At 41.7% G+C, this 18708-nt stretch overlaps 1 protein-coding gene across 2 annotated transcripts in view; it reads left to right on the top strand.

Annotated features, from left to right (window-relative positions):
• The first annotated feature begins 4800 nt into the window (after positions 1-4800).
• The window catches only part of GSG1L (GSG1 like), a 353520-nt gene continuing 339612 nt past the window's right edge, over positions 4801-18708 (top strand). For both annotated transcript variants that reach the window (XM_027863127.1, XM_027863126.1), the window contains exon 1: positions 4801-5176. In XM_027863127.1, the coding sequence (XP_027718928.1) occupies positions 4873-5176 (304 nt within the window). In that variant the 5' untranslated portion in view covers positions 4801-4872. The remainder of the gene's footprint in view (positions 5177-18708) is intronic.

Raw genomic sequence — 18708 nt, 5'->3', positions numbered from 1 at the left:
ATCCATATTACTAACTAGATGAAAATCCATTGCATATTAACCTTGAATTTTGGAAATTGGGCTACTCCCAAGCTGGCAGCCTTAGCTCAAAGGGCTTCTTGACTCAGACCAAGTTCAAATGAATTAAGAAACAAAAATCATCAAGAAATAATAATTAGCATATAGCATTTGTGTCCATGGCATTTGTGCTAGGCACCATGCAGAACAAGTTTAATGAATACAATCTCTTTAAAATAGATGACAGTGATGTGATGGAGTTATTTTACCAAATAAGCAAAAATGTTGTGTGTAAATCATATTTTTTTGGGTAAACTGAATCACATTTTAGGCATATTAGAAAGTATACTAGTTACAAAAGGATTCATTGCTAGATTTAACATGAAGAATCCTTTTGAACTGTTAATACCCTCTAATTTGTTTTATAAGTCTGGTTCTTAAAATAGGATCCGTCTATGTGTCCTGATAACATGTAAGAGTACAATACACCAAAGATTAACACTGTGACTAAAAATAATTTATGCTACTTATATAAATAGTTTGATAGAGAGAACCTAAGTTTGGATGCTGGTTCTACAGTTTACTACCTATCTGATGTTAGGCAAGCCTTAACTTTTCTGAGTCTTAGTTTCCATGCTGGAAAGTAAAGGTACTGGACTAGGAACTCTAAGGTTCATTTTCTAAGGATGTAAGCCTAAAACCTGGGTAGATGAACCCTGTCACCTCTAAGCAATATCTCTTTCCCTCCACACTTAAATCTGCCTCTGTTCTCAACTTAATAATAACTCTTATTAAAGATAGTTTTTAAGATTTACAAAACATTAAGTAGTGATCTGCAACATAGATCTCCCAAGCTTGAAACCTCAGAATTGTCTTTGACTCTCTATCACATCCAATCAGTTACCAAGCCCTGGAGAGTCCATCTTCACAATTACTCTTGCATCTCTCCCTTCCTCTCCACTTACTGTATGGCTACACTGGTATAGACCCTTATCAATTCTCATCTGGTCTCTTGCCATAGCCTCCCAACTCTGCTGTTTCCAGTCTCTTTACTATCTGGTTCATACTTTTAGAGCTGTCAAAAGGCAGCTAGGTGGCGCCATAGTGCACAGAGCGCTAGACCCGAAGTCAGGATAACTCTTACTGAGTTCAAATCTGGCCTCAGACACTTGCTAGCTGTGTGACCCTGGGTAAGTCATTTAACTCTGTTTGCCTCAGTTTCCTCATCTGTAAAATGAGCTGGAGAAAGAAATGGCAAAGCACTCCAGTATCTTTTGCCAAGAAAACCCCAAATGGTATCATGAAGAATTACACACGACTGAACAATAAGAGATGCCAAAATGTTTCTAATATACAGATCTGAGCATGCAATTCTCCTTCTAAAAAAACTTCAGTGCCTCTATTATTGCTTATAGGTTAAAACACGAAATTCTTAGCTTGACATTTAAACCTGGTTCTGATCTACCTTTCCAGTCTTATTTCACTCTACTCCTTGTTACACACTCCATGTTCCAGCTAAACTGGAGCAATTACTCAATCCTATCTTCTATTCTCCTGCCTCTCCGAATATATTCAGGCCATCTATATCTCCTCATTCAGTGCATTCAGTGCCTGGAATGCACTCTGTCATCATCATTATCTATTGAAATCCTCCTCTTTTTTTTTCTTTTCCTTCAAAGCTCAACTCAGGTGCTATCTCTTCCATGGAATCTTCCTCTATTTACATTCCCTACCCCTTCCCACATCATCTTGAGTAATTTGCTTCAAATAGCATTCAGCCTAATGCCATCTCTATTTGTGTATGTGGTAAATTTAATATTAAGCTGTAAACTACTTGACGGTAGGAATTGTGTGATTTTTTAATTTTTCTGTATCTAGGGTCTAGCACATTGCTTTGAACACAGCAGGCATTAAATATTTGGTGAACAAATGAAAAGATCTGGTGCAGGCCCTCAGTACTTCATGCCTGGATTACTGCAATAGCTGGTGGGTTTGCCTGCCTTAACTATGTCCCTGGTCTAATCCATTCTCCATTCAGCCACAGAAATGATTTTCCTAGAGTGCAGGTCTGATCATGTTACTTTCCCCTACTCAATGAACTCCAGGGGCTTCCTATTGCCTCCAAAATAAAATATAAAACACTTTGTTTTGAATTCAAATCCCTTTATAACCTAGCCCCCTTCTACTTTTCAAGTCTTCTTACACCTTACTCCCTGCCACATCCTCTTTGATCCACTGACATTGGCCTCCTGCATAGTCCTAGAGCAAGTCATTCCATCTCTTGGCTCTGGCCATTTTCTTTGGCTGTTTCCTATGGGTGGAATGCTCTCCAACTATTGACCTCCCTGGCTTTCTTTAGATCCCAACTAAAATCCCATGTTTTACTGGAAATCTCCAACATCTCTTAATTCTTCCATTAATTATTTCCTATTTATATTGTATATAGCTTGCTTTATATATATTTGTTTGTATATTGTCTCGCCCATTAGACTGTAAGCTCCTTGAGGGAAAGAACTGTCTTTTGCCTCTTTTTGTATCCCCAGTGCTTAGCACAGTGCCTAGTAGATAATAGGTGCTTAATAAATGTTTGTTGATTGATTGATGAGATGGCAGATAGGAGTAAGACAATAAGTTACATGGAAGTAGCTTTGCCTAGATTGAATGTAATAATGAAGTGTAAGGCAAGGTTAGTTGTAGTGCTTAGAAAGGAGGCCAAAGAGTCAGAAAGACCTGGGTTTGAATTCCAACAACATATATGCTGTTATAGACCCTGGGACCTGGGGTAAGTCACTTAAATGTTCAGTGCCCCAGGCAGCTAGCTAAGATTGTAAGTTCCAGATGAGTTGCCTCTCTGTATTAGTGGAGAGAGTTTCTACACTGGAAGTTTCCTATGCCAATGAAATCAGGTTTGGATAAAAAAGAAAAAGAAAGGTAGGTCAACTTGATGAAATACCTCCAAGTTAAAAGCAGTCTAGAGAAAAGTTGTAGCAATTTTTCATACCTCTTTGATACTTTTCTGCCATGAAAGAGGCCAGATTAAACTTAATTAGCATTCTCCTGAACTTTTACATAAGTCCATTAGTAAAACGTTTTCTTGATTTTATAAATGGGTGAACTGTGTCAGAGGCTAATGAAGTTACTTATCCAAGTGGTGGGCTAGAAATGAAAAGACCAGCCTCCAGTCTTAACCAGAATATATCTTTATGCAGTTTCATGGATACCTTTTAATTTTATTCAGACTTGTGATTTCATTGGTGTTTGGAAACTTTTATTTGAGAAGCCTCCCCGTACCAATGGAGAGCTTCGAACGTGAGGCAGAGAATTTCTTGGGTGTGACTTTCCAAGAGTCACACAGCTAGTATGTTTTAAAAGATGGATTTCAACCCAGGTCTTCCTGACTCCAAGGATGGCTTTCTATCCACTATCTCCCAAGCCGCTGCTCAGTGAACCCTTTATGATTTTCAAAATGTCAGGAATCTTACAAGATGCTTAGGAAAGACCATGGAAAGGGCAGCAAGGACTGTGGAAAAGGTTTGTGGCATTTCAGAGGGGATAGGATTTAGTAAGAATACCTGGCTCTGCTGTTTATTAGCTCTGTGACCTTGGACCAGTCGCTGCTCATCTCTGGACTTTCACGTCTCTCATCTATAAAATGAGGGGGCTAGATTAGAATGATCTCCAAGGTCCCTTCTAGCTTGGACTTTCTAGGATAGGGGATGGATTAATGTGGCTAGTTAAAGGCCTCGATGATGGAGACCTAGACAGGGATTAGAAGAAAAAGCAAATTAGCAAGGCTCTCCTAGCTTCCATCTGCTCAACACAGACAAGGTGCGTTTGTACATAAACGTGCAACGTCCTTCTCAACTATCTTGGAACTTTTTTTGATCTTGACATTTTGTGATGGTTTGTTTTAAACCAGGCCCTAGTACCGAGAGAACGAAAGCTTCAAAATCATCAAATCAACCTCTTCCCTCAGGATCAGGGCAGGAGGCAGGTGAACGTCAAGAGGGTATGTGAAGAGGATGCTGAGGCCGAAAACTGCGGTGCCGCAGGTTGGGCAGCTGAGCTCCCCAGGCCCACATAATTACTGTTTTTGAAAATCAAATGAGACCTAGTAGCCCTCCCGGGCTTGCGGTTCCCCGACTGTCAGCGTGATTTAGCGCCTTGTGTACAGAGGGAAATTCAGGGGCGAAACGGAGGAGAAGAGGGCGATGGCGAGCGGGGGAGGGGAGAGGAGGGCGGGGGCCGCGGTTACCCCAGCTGCCTTGACTCCAGCCTCGTTTCTCTTGATTAATCCATCCCATCTCCAAGCTGGAGTACAATGTCGCCCCGCAGCCTGCAGGTGTCTCCCCACGGAGCAGGAGGCGGCAGCGCATCCCTTTCTCTGGCATGTGCCTCCAGCTAGCAGATGTTCGTTCGTTCCTTCGCTTCTCCACTCGCTCCCTCTCCATGCTCGCGGCCAGACAGCCAGAGCTCCTCTGATCCCCTCCTCCTTCTACTCCTCCTTCTCCTCCTCTTGCACCTCCTCCCCGGAGGCTCCGCTCCGGCCCCGCACGTCCCAGCCGGTTGGAAGGAAGCCCCTTTTGGAGACTGGCTGCCTCGCGTCCCTCTCGCCGCCGCCTTGCGAGCGCCCCAAGTTGAGAGGAAGATGGGGACCCGGCTGCAGCATTTGCAGAGCCGCTCCAGCAACAGATTGGAAGAGACGGAGAGTTTCCACCGAGGGGAAACTGGCTGCTGAAGGGCGCGTGACGAGGCTCCGAGAACTTCTCCTCGCCCACAGCCGCCCGCCCACCCGCACCCACCAGCTCGCTGGCCCCCAGCCCCGGCTTCCTTCGGGCTCGCTTGCTCCTTTCCCCGCGAGGAGGGCGGAGAGGCATGAAGACGAGCCGCCGGTGCCGAGCCCTGTTGGCCGTGTGTCTGAACCTGCTGGCTCTTCTCTTCTCAACCACCGCCTTCCTCACCACGCACTGGTGCCAGGGGACCCAGCGGGTGCCCAAGCCCAACTGTGGCCGAGACAAGAAGACCAACTGCCTCAACTACAGCGGCAACAGCACGGCCAACGACACGGCCGGCTCCCACGGGGTGCACTACAGCTGGGAGACCGGAGACGACCGCTTCCTCTTCAGGTATTTCCACACCGGCATCTGGTACTCCTGCGAGGAAAACCTCAGTGGACTTGGTAAGTGGCAGCGGGCTCCTCGTTCTCTTCCTCCCTCTCTCCCCTCCCCGGCCTCCGGTGGCCGTGGGTGGAGACGACCGTGATGGTTTGTCCTCACTGACCAGAGCGCGAGGTGCTCCTTCCCTCCCGGGAGCCCCGTGCGGCGCCCGTGAGACCATTTAGAACGAACGTTCCAAGGGTTCCCCCGGAACATTCCACGTTCCATGGGTTAGCATGTTCAGCCTTTGGGAACGTTCCACGTTCCACGGGTAAGAGCATTCCACGGGATAGAACGTTCCCCCGTGCCGCGGTTTAGAAGGCTGGGCGCGCGCCGACCAGGAGAGCAACCTGTTCTTCGTCCCGGAGGGCCGAGAAGCTTGCCTTTTCTGGGCTCCTTGACCTGCCCTCTGCAAGCTGTGCGCCCCTTCCAAGGGGACACTAGAAAAAGAGCACCCAAGCTGACCCTCATGTGCCAGGGCTGCTCCTGGGAGCCCCTACACTTCCCCTCCCCCCCAAAAAAAGAGGCGAAAAGGGTTCAGTTTTAGCAGTTGCAGAGTGAGACTGGCAATCTGGGTCCCTCCCTGCCTGTTAGTTTTAGGTTATGAGTACAGAAGCCTACGCAGGTTAACTGGAGGCTTGGTACCAGTCTGAACTAGAAGCATTCAGTAAAGCCCCACTGAAACAAGCCACATGGGTGTATGTGTGTGTCTGGGGGCAGGTGGGGTGCAGAACTCCCTCCAGGAGATAGCTGGAGCCCTGAGGAAGTAAGATATTTACCAAATCAAAGAATAGTAGAAACAGAATTCAAATAAAAATGTATGGAAAAGTGGTTGCAACAGAAACAGATAAAAACTACTCAAAACAAAATTCTTACTGATTTTTTAAAAATGTACTTTTCAGGAGGTAAAATACGGGCACAGACCCAGTAAGCTTATTGTGGTTGGCTCCTCTCCTTCTACATCTCTGAGTGCTCTTCTCCTGGCCACAAAACGAAGTCAGAGTGCTACAAAGCTTAAGAACAAGGCTCCAGCAAAAGCTAGAAGTGTCTGGGTGAGAGATGGCCTCTGGCAAAGGCCCTTGGGAAGGCAGCAGGCATCTATAAATCGAGGCCTGTGTACCTTGAGAGCTTTTTACTGGTTAATGCTGGGTTGTAATGCCAGCCCCTGATTGATGTGCAGAGGGGGTGATGCTTCCTGAATGAAATGACACCCTCTCCATCTTTTCAGAAGCTTAAAATTCATTCAGTAGGAGCTTAGTTTTGCAGGGCAATATGAATATGCCTGCGGTTGTTCAAGTGGTGATGGAAGTGAACATCTATCCTCAGAGTCTTTGGTAAGCTGACCAATCTGGTTACATTGGCATGAGCCTTCTTTTTGGGAAGAGGGAAGGTTTCAACTACTTCAGTCCAGTAGCTGTCTGTTAGCTTGTACTTAGGACAGGATCAGACTTTTTCTTTTCCTCTTGAAGGCTGCCTACTCTAGCTTGTTATTTTTGATACTAAACGTAACTTTTCTGAATTGTACTTTCTGTTGCTCATAAACATGTTGATTCTTTCTATACTGTATTTTTGCCAGAGATAAGCTTTTACTTATTGATCAGAATTGATTTGATCTCCAACTTCTGATAGTACTCATGGGACTTCTATATATTTTTATTCTATTCTAGACTTAAATTTTAGAAGCACACTTTAGTCCAAAGCTATAATCTTACAGGTCAGGAACCTAAAAGCCAGGGAGTCGAAGCCATTCTGCCCAAAGTCACGCAAATAAACTAGAGTTGGTGTTAGAACCCAGGTCTCCTGAGACATCACAGAGCACAAAAAAAGAGCATTAGATTTGGATTCAGATGCCCTGGATTTGAACTCTGACCTCTAAGACCCCTTCCAGACTAAATCCCATAACACTGTGATTTCCAATCTACTACTCATTGCACTATACCATCACAAAACTATTTAATTGCTTTTCATATGCGCACAAGCCACAGCCCTAACCACCCACACAGAAATTTTCATAATACCTTGACACTTGAAAAATCATAACCCTTCTGGCCCATAAGCCATTCTTCCCCTTAAAGAAAGCATTTCTGAGTTCTTGAATAAAACACATAAACTGCCATCAGTTCCTCTTCCCCAGGAAAATACCACAGTCCTTCTAAAATATGCACATGAATACCCCCCATTCCCCCCCCCCCAGGACCTCTCCTACAGCTAGAATCAGGTTACAACTACTACTCTTCATGTGGTTTTCTCAACTGAGACTTTTCAGCTGTTGCTTCAGAAGGGAAGGGACATTTTTATTAGTTTGGGGCCTCTGGTTCGGTTCTCAGGAATTCTTCTCTTTTATTCTAATTTCATCTTCAGTAAGCCTGGGTTAAAACAGAGTTTGGCTCTGGTTGTACTAGGAAGAAGGGTTAGGGAGAGGTGAGGGAAGTAAGGTCACTGTTAGGTGGCATTTGAGGGGAGGGCTATTTGGGGGAACTAAAGCAGAGATTATGCTAAATGTAGTGTAGTATAATGAAGAAAGTCCTAGATTTGGAGTCAGAAAACCTGCATTAGAATCACAGCTATGCCTCCTCCTACATGTCAGTGTAACCTTGGACGAATCATTTAACCTCTAAGCTAAAATTTCGTTTTCTGTCTCTAATAACGTGATTGGACTAGATTTCACCTAAGGGCCCTTCTAGCCCAATAGCTGATGATTTACATTTGGGACCAAAATAAACAACAAATAAACTGAAGACTGATTAAGGCCTAGATTTTAGGGGGTCTGTGAACTGTTTTTAAAAAAATATTTTGATAACTATATTTTAGTACAGTTCATTTCCTTTGTAGTCTAATGTATTTTATTGTATACATTTAAAAATATTCTGAGGAGTCCATAGGCCAGGTCTAAGGGGAAAAAAACACATTAAGCATTCCTGATTTAGGGTAAAAATTTAGTTCTATGGCAATCAGGGTTGAGATGAGCACTTATAATCTTGATTTTAGGATTATGTCAATATACATTCTTTTTCATTGCCCATGCTAATTTACCACTATGGTGGTAAGCTATTGATACAAATCTGGATGAATGACTATTTGGATAAATCAGGTAAGCCCCAAATGCTTTCTTTTTTCTTTTAGTCATCAGTACATGTAAAACTTACCTCACAGAAAAATTGCAATTTTCCCTCTTGGTGTTTGGAAGGTAGTGATCAGCCTGTCACTCACAAAGCCTTGGGTGGTCTTCCTTGTGCCACTGATAAGCGAGGACAAATCCTGTCAGTCTCACTGCACCTCAATTAAAAACAAAGTTTTTTGGTCCATGTTCACCTTTCTTCTGTATTTTGTGACCCATAAGAAAAACAACCGCCTCCAAAATTGATGCCTGACCCTCATAGGAAAAGAATTGAGGATAAACCTCTCTGTCTGCTTTAAAAGGGAAGCAAACATTTCTTTTTCATTTGCTCCTTTTCCTCAGTTTCTGTGAACTGTACAAACACAGACCCTAACCTGCCCCTCTCAGGGCAGAGCATGCTGCAAACATTCTTGCTTCAAATCCCCAACCAGAAACTCTGGGCCTGTAAAAACCTCTCTCTGTCATGGCCAGTCACAGGGAAACCTAACCAGTTCCCTTTTCCCACACTAATAGCCCACAGTGCTTACAAAGAAAACTATAGTCCTTCCCCAAAACAGATACACTTTCACCAACCCTAGCACAAAGGAACCTTTTCTCTCTCCTCTGAGAAGAAACATCCTCCTCCCTCAATATACAGAAGAGGAATCATGTCCTCTGCACACACAAAAAAAACCAGCCTAGTGTTCAGTCCAGATTCCGCCTGCTGAGAATCAGTACACTGCATTTGGGAAATGGGAAGCCTGGCTTCTACTTTTGATTTCCCCCAGTGATTTGTTTGGTGACTGCCCCCCTTCCCACCTCCCTGCAAGTTTATATTTATTCATTGTTCAGCAAAGCAGCCCTGGTTGGTGGAAAATGCCATGACTGGAGACCAAGGACATGGATTTGAATCCTGTTTACAATCTGTGTGACCTTGAGCAAGTCACATTTCTCTGGTTTTCCTGTTTGTAAAACGATTGAGTTAGCCAGGTTGGTCTTTATGGTTCCTTCTAATTCTAAATCTGCTTTTACGAAAAATTTATGAAAAATAAGGCTCACTGTATATGGACGTGGCACTCATTCTTAGGTGACACAAAGGAAATGTAAGATGTGGCCTCTTCCCTCCCAGAGTTGGTAATCTAGTTGAGGATATGATACATACACATGTATGTATGTGTGTGTGTATACACATGCACAGACATGTGTACACATATGTATATACACAAATATGCACACATGCATGTAATACGCATTTTATCATGAACACATATATGAAAATTATATGACCATTCAAAGCACTGTACTATTAAGTATAAAAGAAGGGTTATAGACTGTGCACATGCTATAGGAATGCAGAAATGGAGGGAAGCCCAGAACCTTAGATCTACAAGGTACCTCAGAGGTCAGAAAATCTTTCAGCCTCCATCAGACCTGTATTCCAGGTCTGCCCATTACACTTTGCAGTAACTTTAATTGTTAAGAAGGTCTTTTTCTGGGGCAGCTAGGTGGCGCAGTGGATAGAACACTGGCCCTGAAGTCAGGAGGACCTGCATTCAAATCTGGCCTCAGACCAAACACTTGACACTTACTAGCTGTGTGACCCTGGGCAAGTCATTTAACCCCAACTGCCTAAGCAAAAAAAACAAAAAAGAAGGTCTTTTTCTTATATTAATCTGAAATCTGTTTCCTCGGATCCATTGCTCTTAATATTGCCTTTTTTTTTTTAAAGGCAATTGGGGTTAAGTGACTTGCCCAGGGTCACACAGCTAGTAAGTGTCAAGTGTTTGGTCTGAGGCTGGATTTGAACTCAGGTCCTCTTGACTTTAGGGCCAGTACTCTATCTACTACGCCACCTAGCTGCCCCAATATTGCTTTTTGAGGCCAACTCTCAAAAGACAATCCTTCAAATACTTGAAGACAGCGATCATATCCTTTCAAGCTTTCTTCTTTCCAGGCTAACCATTCAACTAATCCTTGTTTAGCATATTCTCCAGTTACTCAGCTATCTTGGTAGCTTTCCTCCAGTTGCATTCCAGCTTGCAATTATCTTTCCTAAAAATGCCATGGCCAGAACTGAATATTTGGCCTGACCATATCAGAGTACAGCAGGTCTGTCTCTTCCCTAGATCTTAATACTCTGTCCCTTTTAATTGATGTGTGTTAGAGAGGTTCAGGAAGAACTGTTCTTTCCTGGTTCTGTCTGACCTCTCTTCAGTTTCCTTTGTCGGTTCATCATCCTGGGGATATACTTTAAGTGTCTGTTCTAGGCCTTCTCTATGTATCCTCTCTTGGTGACCTCAGCAGCTCTTATAGCTTACAAATCTATATATCCAGCCTTACTGTCTCTTCTGAGCTCCAGTCCCACATCACCAACTATTGGACATTTCAAATTGCACGAAAAAATTGGCATCTTAAACTTAACATTGTCCAAAACAATTCATCCCTCTACCAAACTTCCTTATTTCTTCCAGTCTCCCAGGTGTGTAGCCTTTGTGTTATATTCAATCTTGTCAAACCCTGCTGTTTCTGCTTTCACAAACCCCTCTTATATTTGGCCACTTCTATCTATCTACTCATGCAATCACCGCCTTAGTTCAGTCCCACATCACCCTTTACATGGACAATTGTACTCCCTGCCCCGAAGTCTCTCTCTACTCCAGTCACACACAGCTGCCAAAGTAATTTACCTAAAGTTCACACTGACTGGGTCAGTCTCCTACTCAGTGAAATCATGTAGTCTTCTATTATCCCTAGGATAAAGATTCCTATGTTTGTCTTTCAGAGTCCTTCACAACTTTACCTCACTGTAGCTTTCCAGCTTTATCAGAAATTGCTCCTTTTCACACGTTTTGCAATCCAGTCAAACTGTCCTTTCTGTTCCTTACACATAGCATTTCATTTCTTGTCCCTATGCCTTTACACTGGCCATTCTTGATTCCTGGAATGTGCTCTTTTCACCTCCTGCCTAATAGAATCCTCACTTCCTTCACAACTCAGATTATGTACTATCTATATGAAGTGCTTTCTGTTCCCCTTGTGGCTTGTGTGCCTTCCCTTCTGAACTACCTTGGATTTATTCTGTACATGTACATGCATGTACACACATATGTACAGGATAAATACAAAGTGGTTGTGCATGTATATATATATGTACATGTATATGTGTGTGTGTTTATGTATACATTAGTGCCCCCTAAAGGACGTAAGCACCTTGAGAGAAAGGACAGCTACATAAGTAGATGCTTAATAAATAAATGCTCCTTGGTTGAGTGAATGAGTGACATTGTGGAGGAGGTAAGTTGAACCAGGTGGGCAGGATTTAGAGAGATGGGTGACCAGGGGAGAAAGTGAAAACTCAACTACTACTGGGGTAGTCATAGCAGCAGCTGTGCCGGTGCCATTAGGAAAATCCTCAACTATACCCATCCCCGTCCCACAAATCACTTACTGGTTATGAGGGGTGCTCTCTAAAGGCCAAGCTTTTCTCTCCAGGGCAGTTCTGCCCTCTCTTTCCCACCCTACATCCCCCTTTTCATTTTGGGTTGAGCCCAGTGAGTTTCAGAATGAGTGCTCATGGGTGGATTGAGACTTGCATCTAATTACGTTATCTTTCTACTCACAATCTACTCCATCCTTCCGAATGTGCATATAGCATACCATCCGGTAACCAACTTCACAAACTTACTGTCGTCCTTGACTCCTCATACTCCCTCAATCAGTTTTCTTATCTTTTGCTTACATCTGGCCCCTTCTTTCTATTCATATCAGCCACAAGCCTGATTCAAGCCCACATCACCTTTCCCCTGGTAACCTTCTAAATAGACTTCTTATCTCAAGTCTCTCCTTTTTCCAGACCATCTTCTATGTGGCTGCTAAACTGATTTTCCTAAAGTAAAGGTGTGGCCATGTCACTCACTAAATTCCAGTGCCTCTGTTGACTCTATGATAAAAAAATTATTTCATCTTAACAGCATTCTTTTTATTTTCTAATTTTTGTGTACATTTATAATATACATTATTAGTACAGTAGTACTAATTTAATTTAGAAATTATTTATAAAAAAATATACATATTGGGAGTGTATGTTCAAATTTTTTTTTTTACTGATAGTAGGAGTGTGATTAAATATTTTTGGGGACTACCATTCTAGATAATGTGAAACAATGATAGAATTTTTTTTAACACAATGAAATGGATGTTTGGGAATATTAATTTGGCTGCAGCTATTCAGGTTCTCAATGTCATTGAGATGTAATACGGTATGATTGCCAAATTTGTCCACCACTGGCATAGAGTGTCCTGCACTGAGTCCAGATAGAAACAAGATTCACTATAGATGGTTAGGTTCTCCAGATGACCCTGTTTGTATATGACATTGTGTTAATTTTGTTAACTCTGGATTATTCCAGTGCATACTTAATGAGATCCACCCATATTCAAAAGCAAAGGGCCTAATAATTCATGCTGGAAAAGTCAGGTGGTTGAAGAATACCTGTTTCCTAGATTATGACAAATAGTTGGATGGGCAGCCCATTGATTTAGTCTATGAGTACATACATCTTGGTTAGACATTGAAGATGGCCTTCAAATGAAGGAAGATAAGAGTAGGCTGGATTACATTTGGGAAATTTTATAATACTTTTAGGAATCTCAAGCTGCTCCCTAACATAAAAGCCCATCTTTTTAACACCAGTATTCCCTTAGTGATGCTGTATGGCTACAAATAATAGAGTGCCATTATCTCTGAAGAACAAAAATTTTGGTGACCTGAAGGACATTGGGGAGATGCTTGGCAGGTATAAATGGACTCCTCCAGATTACTGATGATACCTTGTTTTCAAGAGTGGCATTAAAGGAAGCACTAAGAAAATGCACGATTGGGAAAGGAGATGGCTCAGGCATGTAGTAGGAATGAGTACCCAGAAAATATCAAAAGATGCAGAGGAAGGCCTCTAGCAGGTAGATGAGTTCTACAGGGAGGATTTTTGGGAGGATATAAGTTTCTTAAGGACAAGGACTATTTCCTTGTTGTCTTTGTCTTCCCCCCCCCATTTAGTTTAGTACCTGGCACAAAGTAGATTTGTAATAAATGCTTGTTGAATTGAATTATATATACGAACAAGAAATGCAAAGGAAAGTGTGAATAGACTCTGATTTGCATCAGTGAAGGGAATAACCATCATAATGAGATCATTGATTCAAAAGAGTATTACAGTCTTCTCATTGTAGGTTATCGGATGGATTTGAGTTGTGAGAGACCTGAATTAGTAGACATCAAGTTAGGTGATAAGAGTCTGGATTAGTGTGTTGGCAGTGGGAATAGAGGAATGGTTGAGAGACATTCCAAGGGAAAATTGACCAACATATGGTGACTGACTGAATATAGATAATGATAGGGCTAGTTCGAGATGATTTGTGGCTTAGAGCTTCAGTAACTCAAATTTGTTTGGGAAAGGAGGTGCCTTTGAAAGAAGTGGGAAAGTTGGGAGAGGGAGCTGGTTTGGGAGGGAGGTGATAATGAGTTCAGTTTTCCTTTCCATATGAATTAGTTTATCTGTAAAACAAGAAAAGTAATATCCAATACTATTTTCACTCTACTCTTGTGAGGTAAATGATTCACATACCTGTGAATAGGTTTTTTCTCTCAGTATCTTCCTTCCTATTTGTTACATAGTAAATGAAATTTGTAGAGTAGTGCTTGATGCCCCCTCTTTCTCTCCCTCTGGCCTCTATCACATCCCAATCTGTACTCAATACCTTATATGCTTAAGTACTAGTGGACAGCAGCACTTAAGGGACAGTGAGTGTAGTCATGCTTGTTGGATTTTCTCATTCAAGGAAAAATCTCACACCTTTCTTGCTGCCTCACTAAAAGAACACTATAGTGTTTCTTCCTATTTTCTTAGAGAATTATAACTTTTTGGTCTAACACACTAATTTAAATTACTGTGCATTTGTGTGCATAAAACATATACGTATAAAATACTGTCAATCAAGACAATCTTGAATACTTGGTATGAGGTAGTGTAATGCAGGTATACCCCTGTTTTAAAAAAAATCTGCTATTCAAATTTAAATAGGTCATTATACTCTGCAAAAGGGTTCATGGTTTGGTTTTTTTTAAAAATAATAACCTAAATTCATCAAGTTTCAAATTTTTAAGAGCACAGGATTGGGAGATGGGAGAACTGGGTTCTTGTCCTGAGTTTTTTACTTAGCTGTGTGACTGTGTGACCTTGGGCAAATCAGTTAACCTCTCTGGGCTTCATTTTAGAAAAAAAAAATGCATCTGTGACAGGATTGGGCTAGATCAGTTGATCTTTCAGCTCCGCTGCTCCAGAACTGCAGAAATTTGTTAGCAATGAATCTTTGTGCAATGTGAGGTGAACCTATATTCTACGCATAATGGAGTGGATTTCCATGGACTCTTTCCCTGATACTTTTTCTTCTCTGTACTTTCTTTTGTTCTGATCATAATGATAGGTGTTTAGTGGGAAGATATAAGTGGAACCGGAGGAGTAAGAGTGCCAGAATTACCCATTAAATATAATCATTAAAAAAATTCTGTGGTATATAGGAATGATTGCAGTCTTGGCACTGTTGTGTAAAAAACCTCCAAGTTTGCTACTAGGACTATTCTAGGAATCAGAAAATCAATGAGTCTTTTACTCCAAGGTCATTTATTTCCAGCCTTGATTTTCTCTAGCCAATGGGTTTAAATCCATTCTTTTTCCAAAGTGCCACAGATGAGGAATGCTCATTATTAAGGCATTCCTGGTGGTTAATTCATTAACCAAAGATCTTTGACTTTTCAAGTTTGTATATCTTGAAAGATCCCAGAATAATGAGTAATGATACTGTTTGGGAGAACTTTGTAGTTTATGATTGGGGCCATAAAGTACAGCTTTTCTTTCCCACTATCCAAATTTTCAAAAGTACAAATAGATTGTAAAGCACTAAGAAGTACAAAGGTATAAACTAATTTTGAGGATCAACAATTGCAGACCTTGTTTCCCAAGGCTAGGAGATTTCCTCTTGGACTCAAGAGTTTCAAGAAATTTCAAAGAATAAAGTAAGAGATTTTAGGAAGGACAGAGCAAAGCTGGTCTTTCCGGAAAGTGAAAAGTGAACCATTGTTTTCAAGGGATGATTTTAGGGGCATCAATAAAGTTTTGCTGCCTAGAACTATATCCCCTGTAGGTCACAGGGTTTGGAGATGAAATAACCTTAGAGTTCATCTAGTCTAGCCTCCTCATTTTATTATTTTTTTTTAATTCTTATATGTTTTTGACATTGAATGATAGTCACTAATGGAAACAATTACAAAAACCATTGAATTGAGTTGATGTTTTATCTGACTTTCTTAACTGATCTTCATAGCATATTTATTTTCTTCCTATTTCACTGGAGGTCTTCAAATGAATCTGAATGACTACTCTAGTACAGACTAGGGGACCTCTGAAGTTCTGATGAAAACTTGCTTGAGCTTCTGACTTTTGTGATTCAGTGTGCATCTCCTGGCCACTTTTGGTATTATTCTCTTCCCTTCTCCAGGAAGGAAAAGTCAGCCTCGACTGGGAAGGAGAAAATAATTACATATCAACTTGTGAGGGACCTTATTTGTCCTACAGTTTCCTTGCTTTCCAGGTGATGATGCTGACTGGGGATCATGGAGGAAATGAAGGTGTTTACTTATAACTTTCTTGATGGTGGAAACTCTGATACTAATGTTAATATTTTCTCGTTTCTGTCTTCATGGAATCAGAGGCCAAACCTTTTCTATCATGGTCCCTGTGTAGCTCCCTTCCCCGAATGGTTTGATGAAGTCTGGATTTACTGACCTTTAGAGCATGCAGCAGAGCACAGCTTTTTAGTCAGACTTAACCAGATTTGTATTGATGCCATTTTTAAGGGGTTAAATGTCCAAAATGAAACTGAAGTGATTTAAAATGTAAAATACTGTGCCTTAAAGAATGTTAGTGTGGACCTGGGGCAGAATGGCAGAGAACATTGTCCACAGATATGACATTTGAAAAATAAACAAATGAGAAGAATTCATTTATTTTTTGGACTTTCTCTCTTACTCATTGGCACATTTAATTGAGAGCTAGAATTCATTGTGCCCTGACTAATGAAGCATAAATCTAGACCCTGTGTCTGCAAATGGAAATCTTGAAAATAAGGTGTTTGTGAGGGTAGTGGTGGTGGCAGCAGAATTTAAGGAAGTTCTGGAAATGAATACAGGACTTGGGGCTTTGTTCCTCAAGAGAAAACGTTTACTCCTCTTCTGGCTTGTTGAATCCAACTCCATGCTCATGTCATGTTTCCTGAGTACATCAAGGTAGCTATGTTGTTTCGGAAAATTACTTTATCAAACAATAGGTGTTTTCTGTTCTGAGCAGATAGTGGGGGCCAAAGGGAAGCATATGACACTTTTGTAATCATTCAATTCAGGTGAAAAGTCATTGCTAAAAGGCAAGAGTAGGGAGCTCCAAGTGGCTTGTCCTAGGAAATAAATTCCTAGTTTGAAGCTGAAATGCCAGATCGCTGATGGTGGAGGGATAGTCCATTTTCACAGCATTCTGTTTCCGCCAGCCCCACTTTGTCTGGTGTGGGGGTGGTGCTTTTTGTCAGTACAGATTTAGGCTTTTTTGAGCTGTGACCCTGAGGCTGCCCCCTTAGGGATGGTGACAATGAGACGTACCCTGTGTCCTCCCTCAGCTGTTTCCCTGGCAGAATGGTAGCTAACAGCAGGCAGACTCAGAGTTACACCAGGGATATGGTACATGGTGTGTTGGCTCAACAAACTGAAGACTGGAAAAGGACAATCTGATGAAGAGAAACCTTTGCCAAGCCTGAAATCAAACCTCAATAGTCTCAGGAGATCAGTTAGATGACACAGTAGATTCTCAAATAGCTGAGATAAGTGCTGAACATCAAACACTACTGTTGCCTACACCTGTGTCTAAGGGTGTGTTCACACATCCCTATAGAATCAATGTGTGTAAGAGAAAGCTTGTTCTGATATAGGGGAGAAGCTGTGTGTGTGGGGGTCCAAATCACACTCCTTATCCAGTCCCATTGGTGCAAATTGCATTGTTTGACCTGCCATGCAGTTTTTCAGTGTGACTCTAAACTCAGTTTCCAGCTTAGATTTCAATTACGAATTAGACATTTTAAGTCATAGTAGCTACCACAAAGCCGAAATACACTGGTGTGCATCTTGACTTGGATATTTTTTTGAGGAGTGCCTCAAAAAATTTTTTTTTAAGAAAAACAAGTTGATGGCTATCCAGAGCAAGACGATTTTCAATTAAAAAAATGGCAGGACATACATGGTATGGTATAATTTTGGGCTCAAATTAGAACCTTGTGTGGTATTCATTAGCCTTTAGGAAGACCTTGAAATGCTAATCTTTGCATGAAAATTGCCTTTCAAAGAAAAGTCAGTCATTGAAAATGTTAGCTTGTGGGCCTTAATATGTTGAAGAAATCACTTCAGTCTCAAAATTCTGTGTACAAAATGGCTTGAGGAGTTCAGCATTTAGCCATTAGTAACATCATCTTTAGTATTTAGGATGATACCAAATGGAGTATTGAGCCATGGCAACTAGAGACGGTGTCAATGGCTGTACAGTGAAAGCTCCTATTCTGAGGTGAATCTCTCTGATTTTTGAGATGGAAAACATTTCTCTAGGCTTCTCATCTCAGCTGTGACACAACCAGTGGTGGTGCCTCCAGCAAAATTAGCCTCAGGCTCATTGCTGCCCCTGCCAGTATAGCTCAGGTGGTCATGGCAGCTTTGACTGTGGCTCCATCAGTGCCAGAAGTAGTTGGCACAAAACTGACCATTCCCAGGGTTGAAGTGCTGCTAGAGCTACTGCTGGTGTTGACTATGGGGAGCAAACAATTAGGCAGTGTAAGAATGGGCACAAGCTAACATGTCAATAATTAGTGCTGGTACCAGGGCTAACAGTCTGTGTCTACATGGGCCATTGGTCATCTGAACTGATACGTACCCTAGTGATTTTTCAGGTAAACATCAAGGAGACTGATTTTAAGTTTTCCAACCAGATATTTGTTATGATGAAGTGGAATTTTAACTCCAGCAATTGGTGGTATGTTAGCTTTTGGCATACTGACCATCATGTTGGGTGACATTTGAATGTCATTTGCATCAATACATCCTATAATGGATGCTCACATCTTTAAAGGCCCATTGTTCTTTTCAGGAAAGGAGAATTTGGAGGAACTCAAGGAATCTTGTCTGGATGTTTTTGATCTTTACCAATTACCACATAGCGTACACAATTCTTTTTAAGAGTCATGTTTGAAATGGTAAAAGGACCCACATGTACAAAAATATTCATAGCAGCTCTTTTTTGTGGTGGCAAAAAATTGGAAATTGAGAGGATGCCCATCAGTTGGGGAATGACTGAGCAAGTTGTGGTATATGAA

The sequence above is a fragment of the Vombatus ursinus genome, unplaced genomic scaffold (genome assembly GCF_900497805.2).
Source record: "Vombatus ursinus unplaced genomic scaffold, bare-nosed wombat genome assembly UNPS02014770.1, whole genome shotgun sequence".
Classification (NCBI taxonomy): Eukaryota; Metazoa; Chordata; class Mammalia; order Diprotodontia; family Vombatidae; genus Vombatus; species Vombatus ursinus.
The sequence above is the reverse complement of the archived record's forward strand: the minus strand, read 5'-3'. Positions and strand labels throughout refer to the sequence as shown.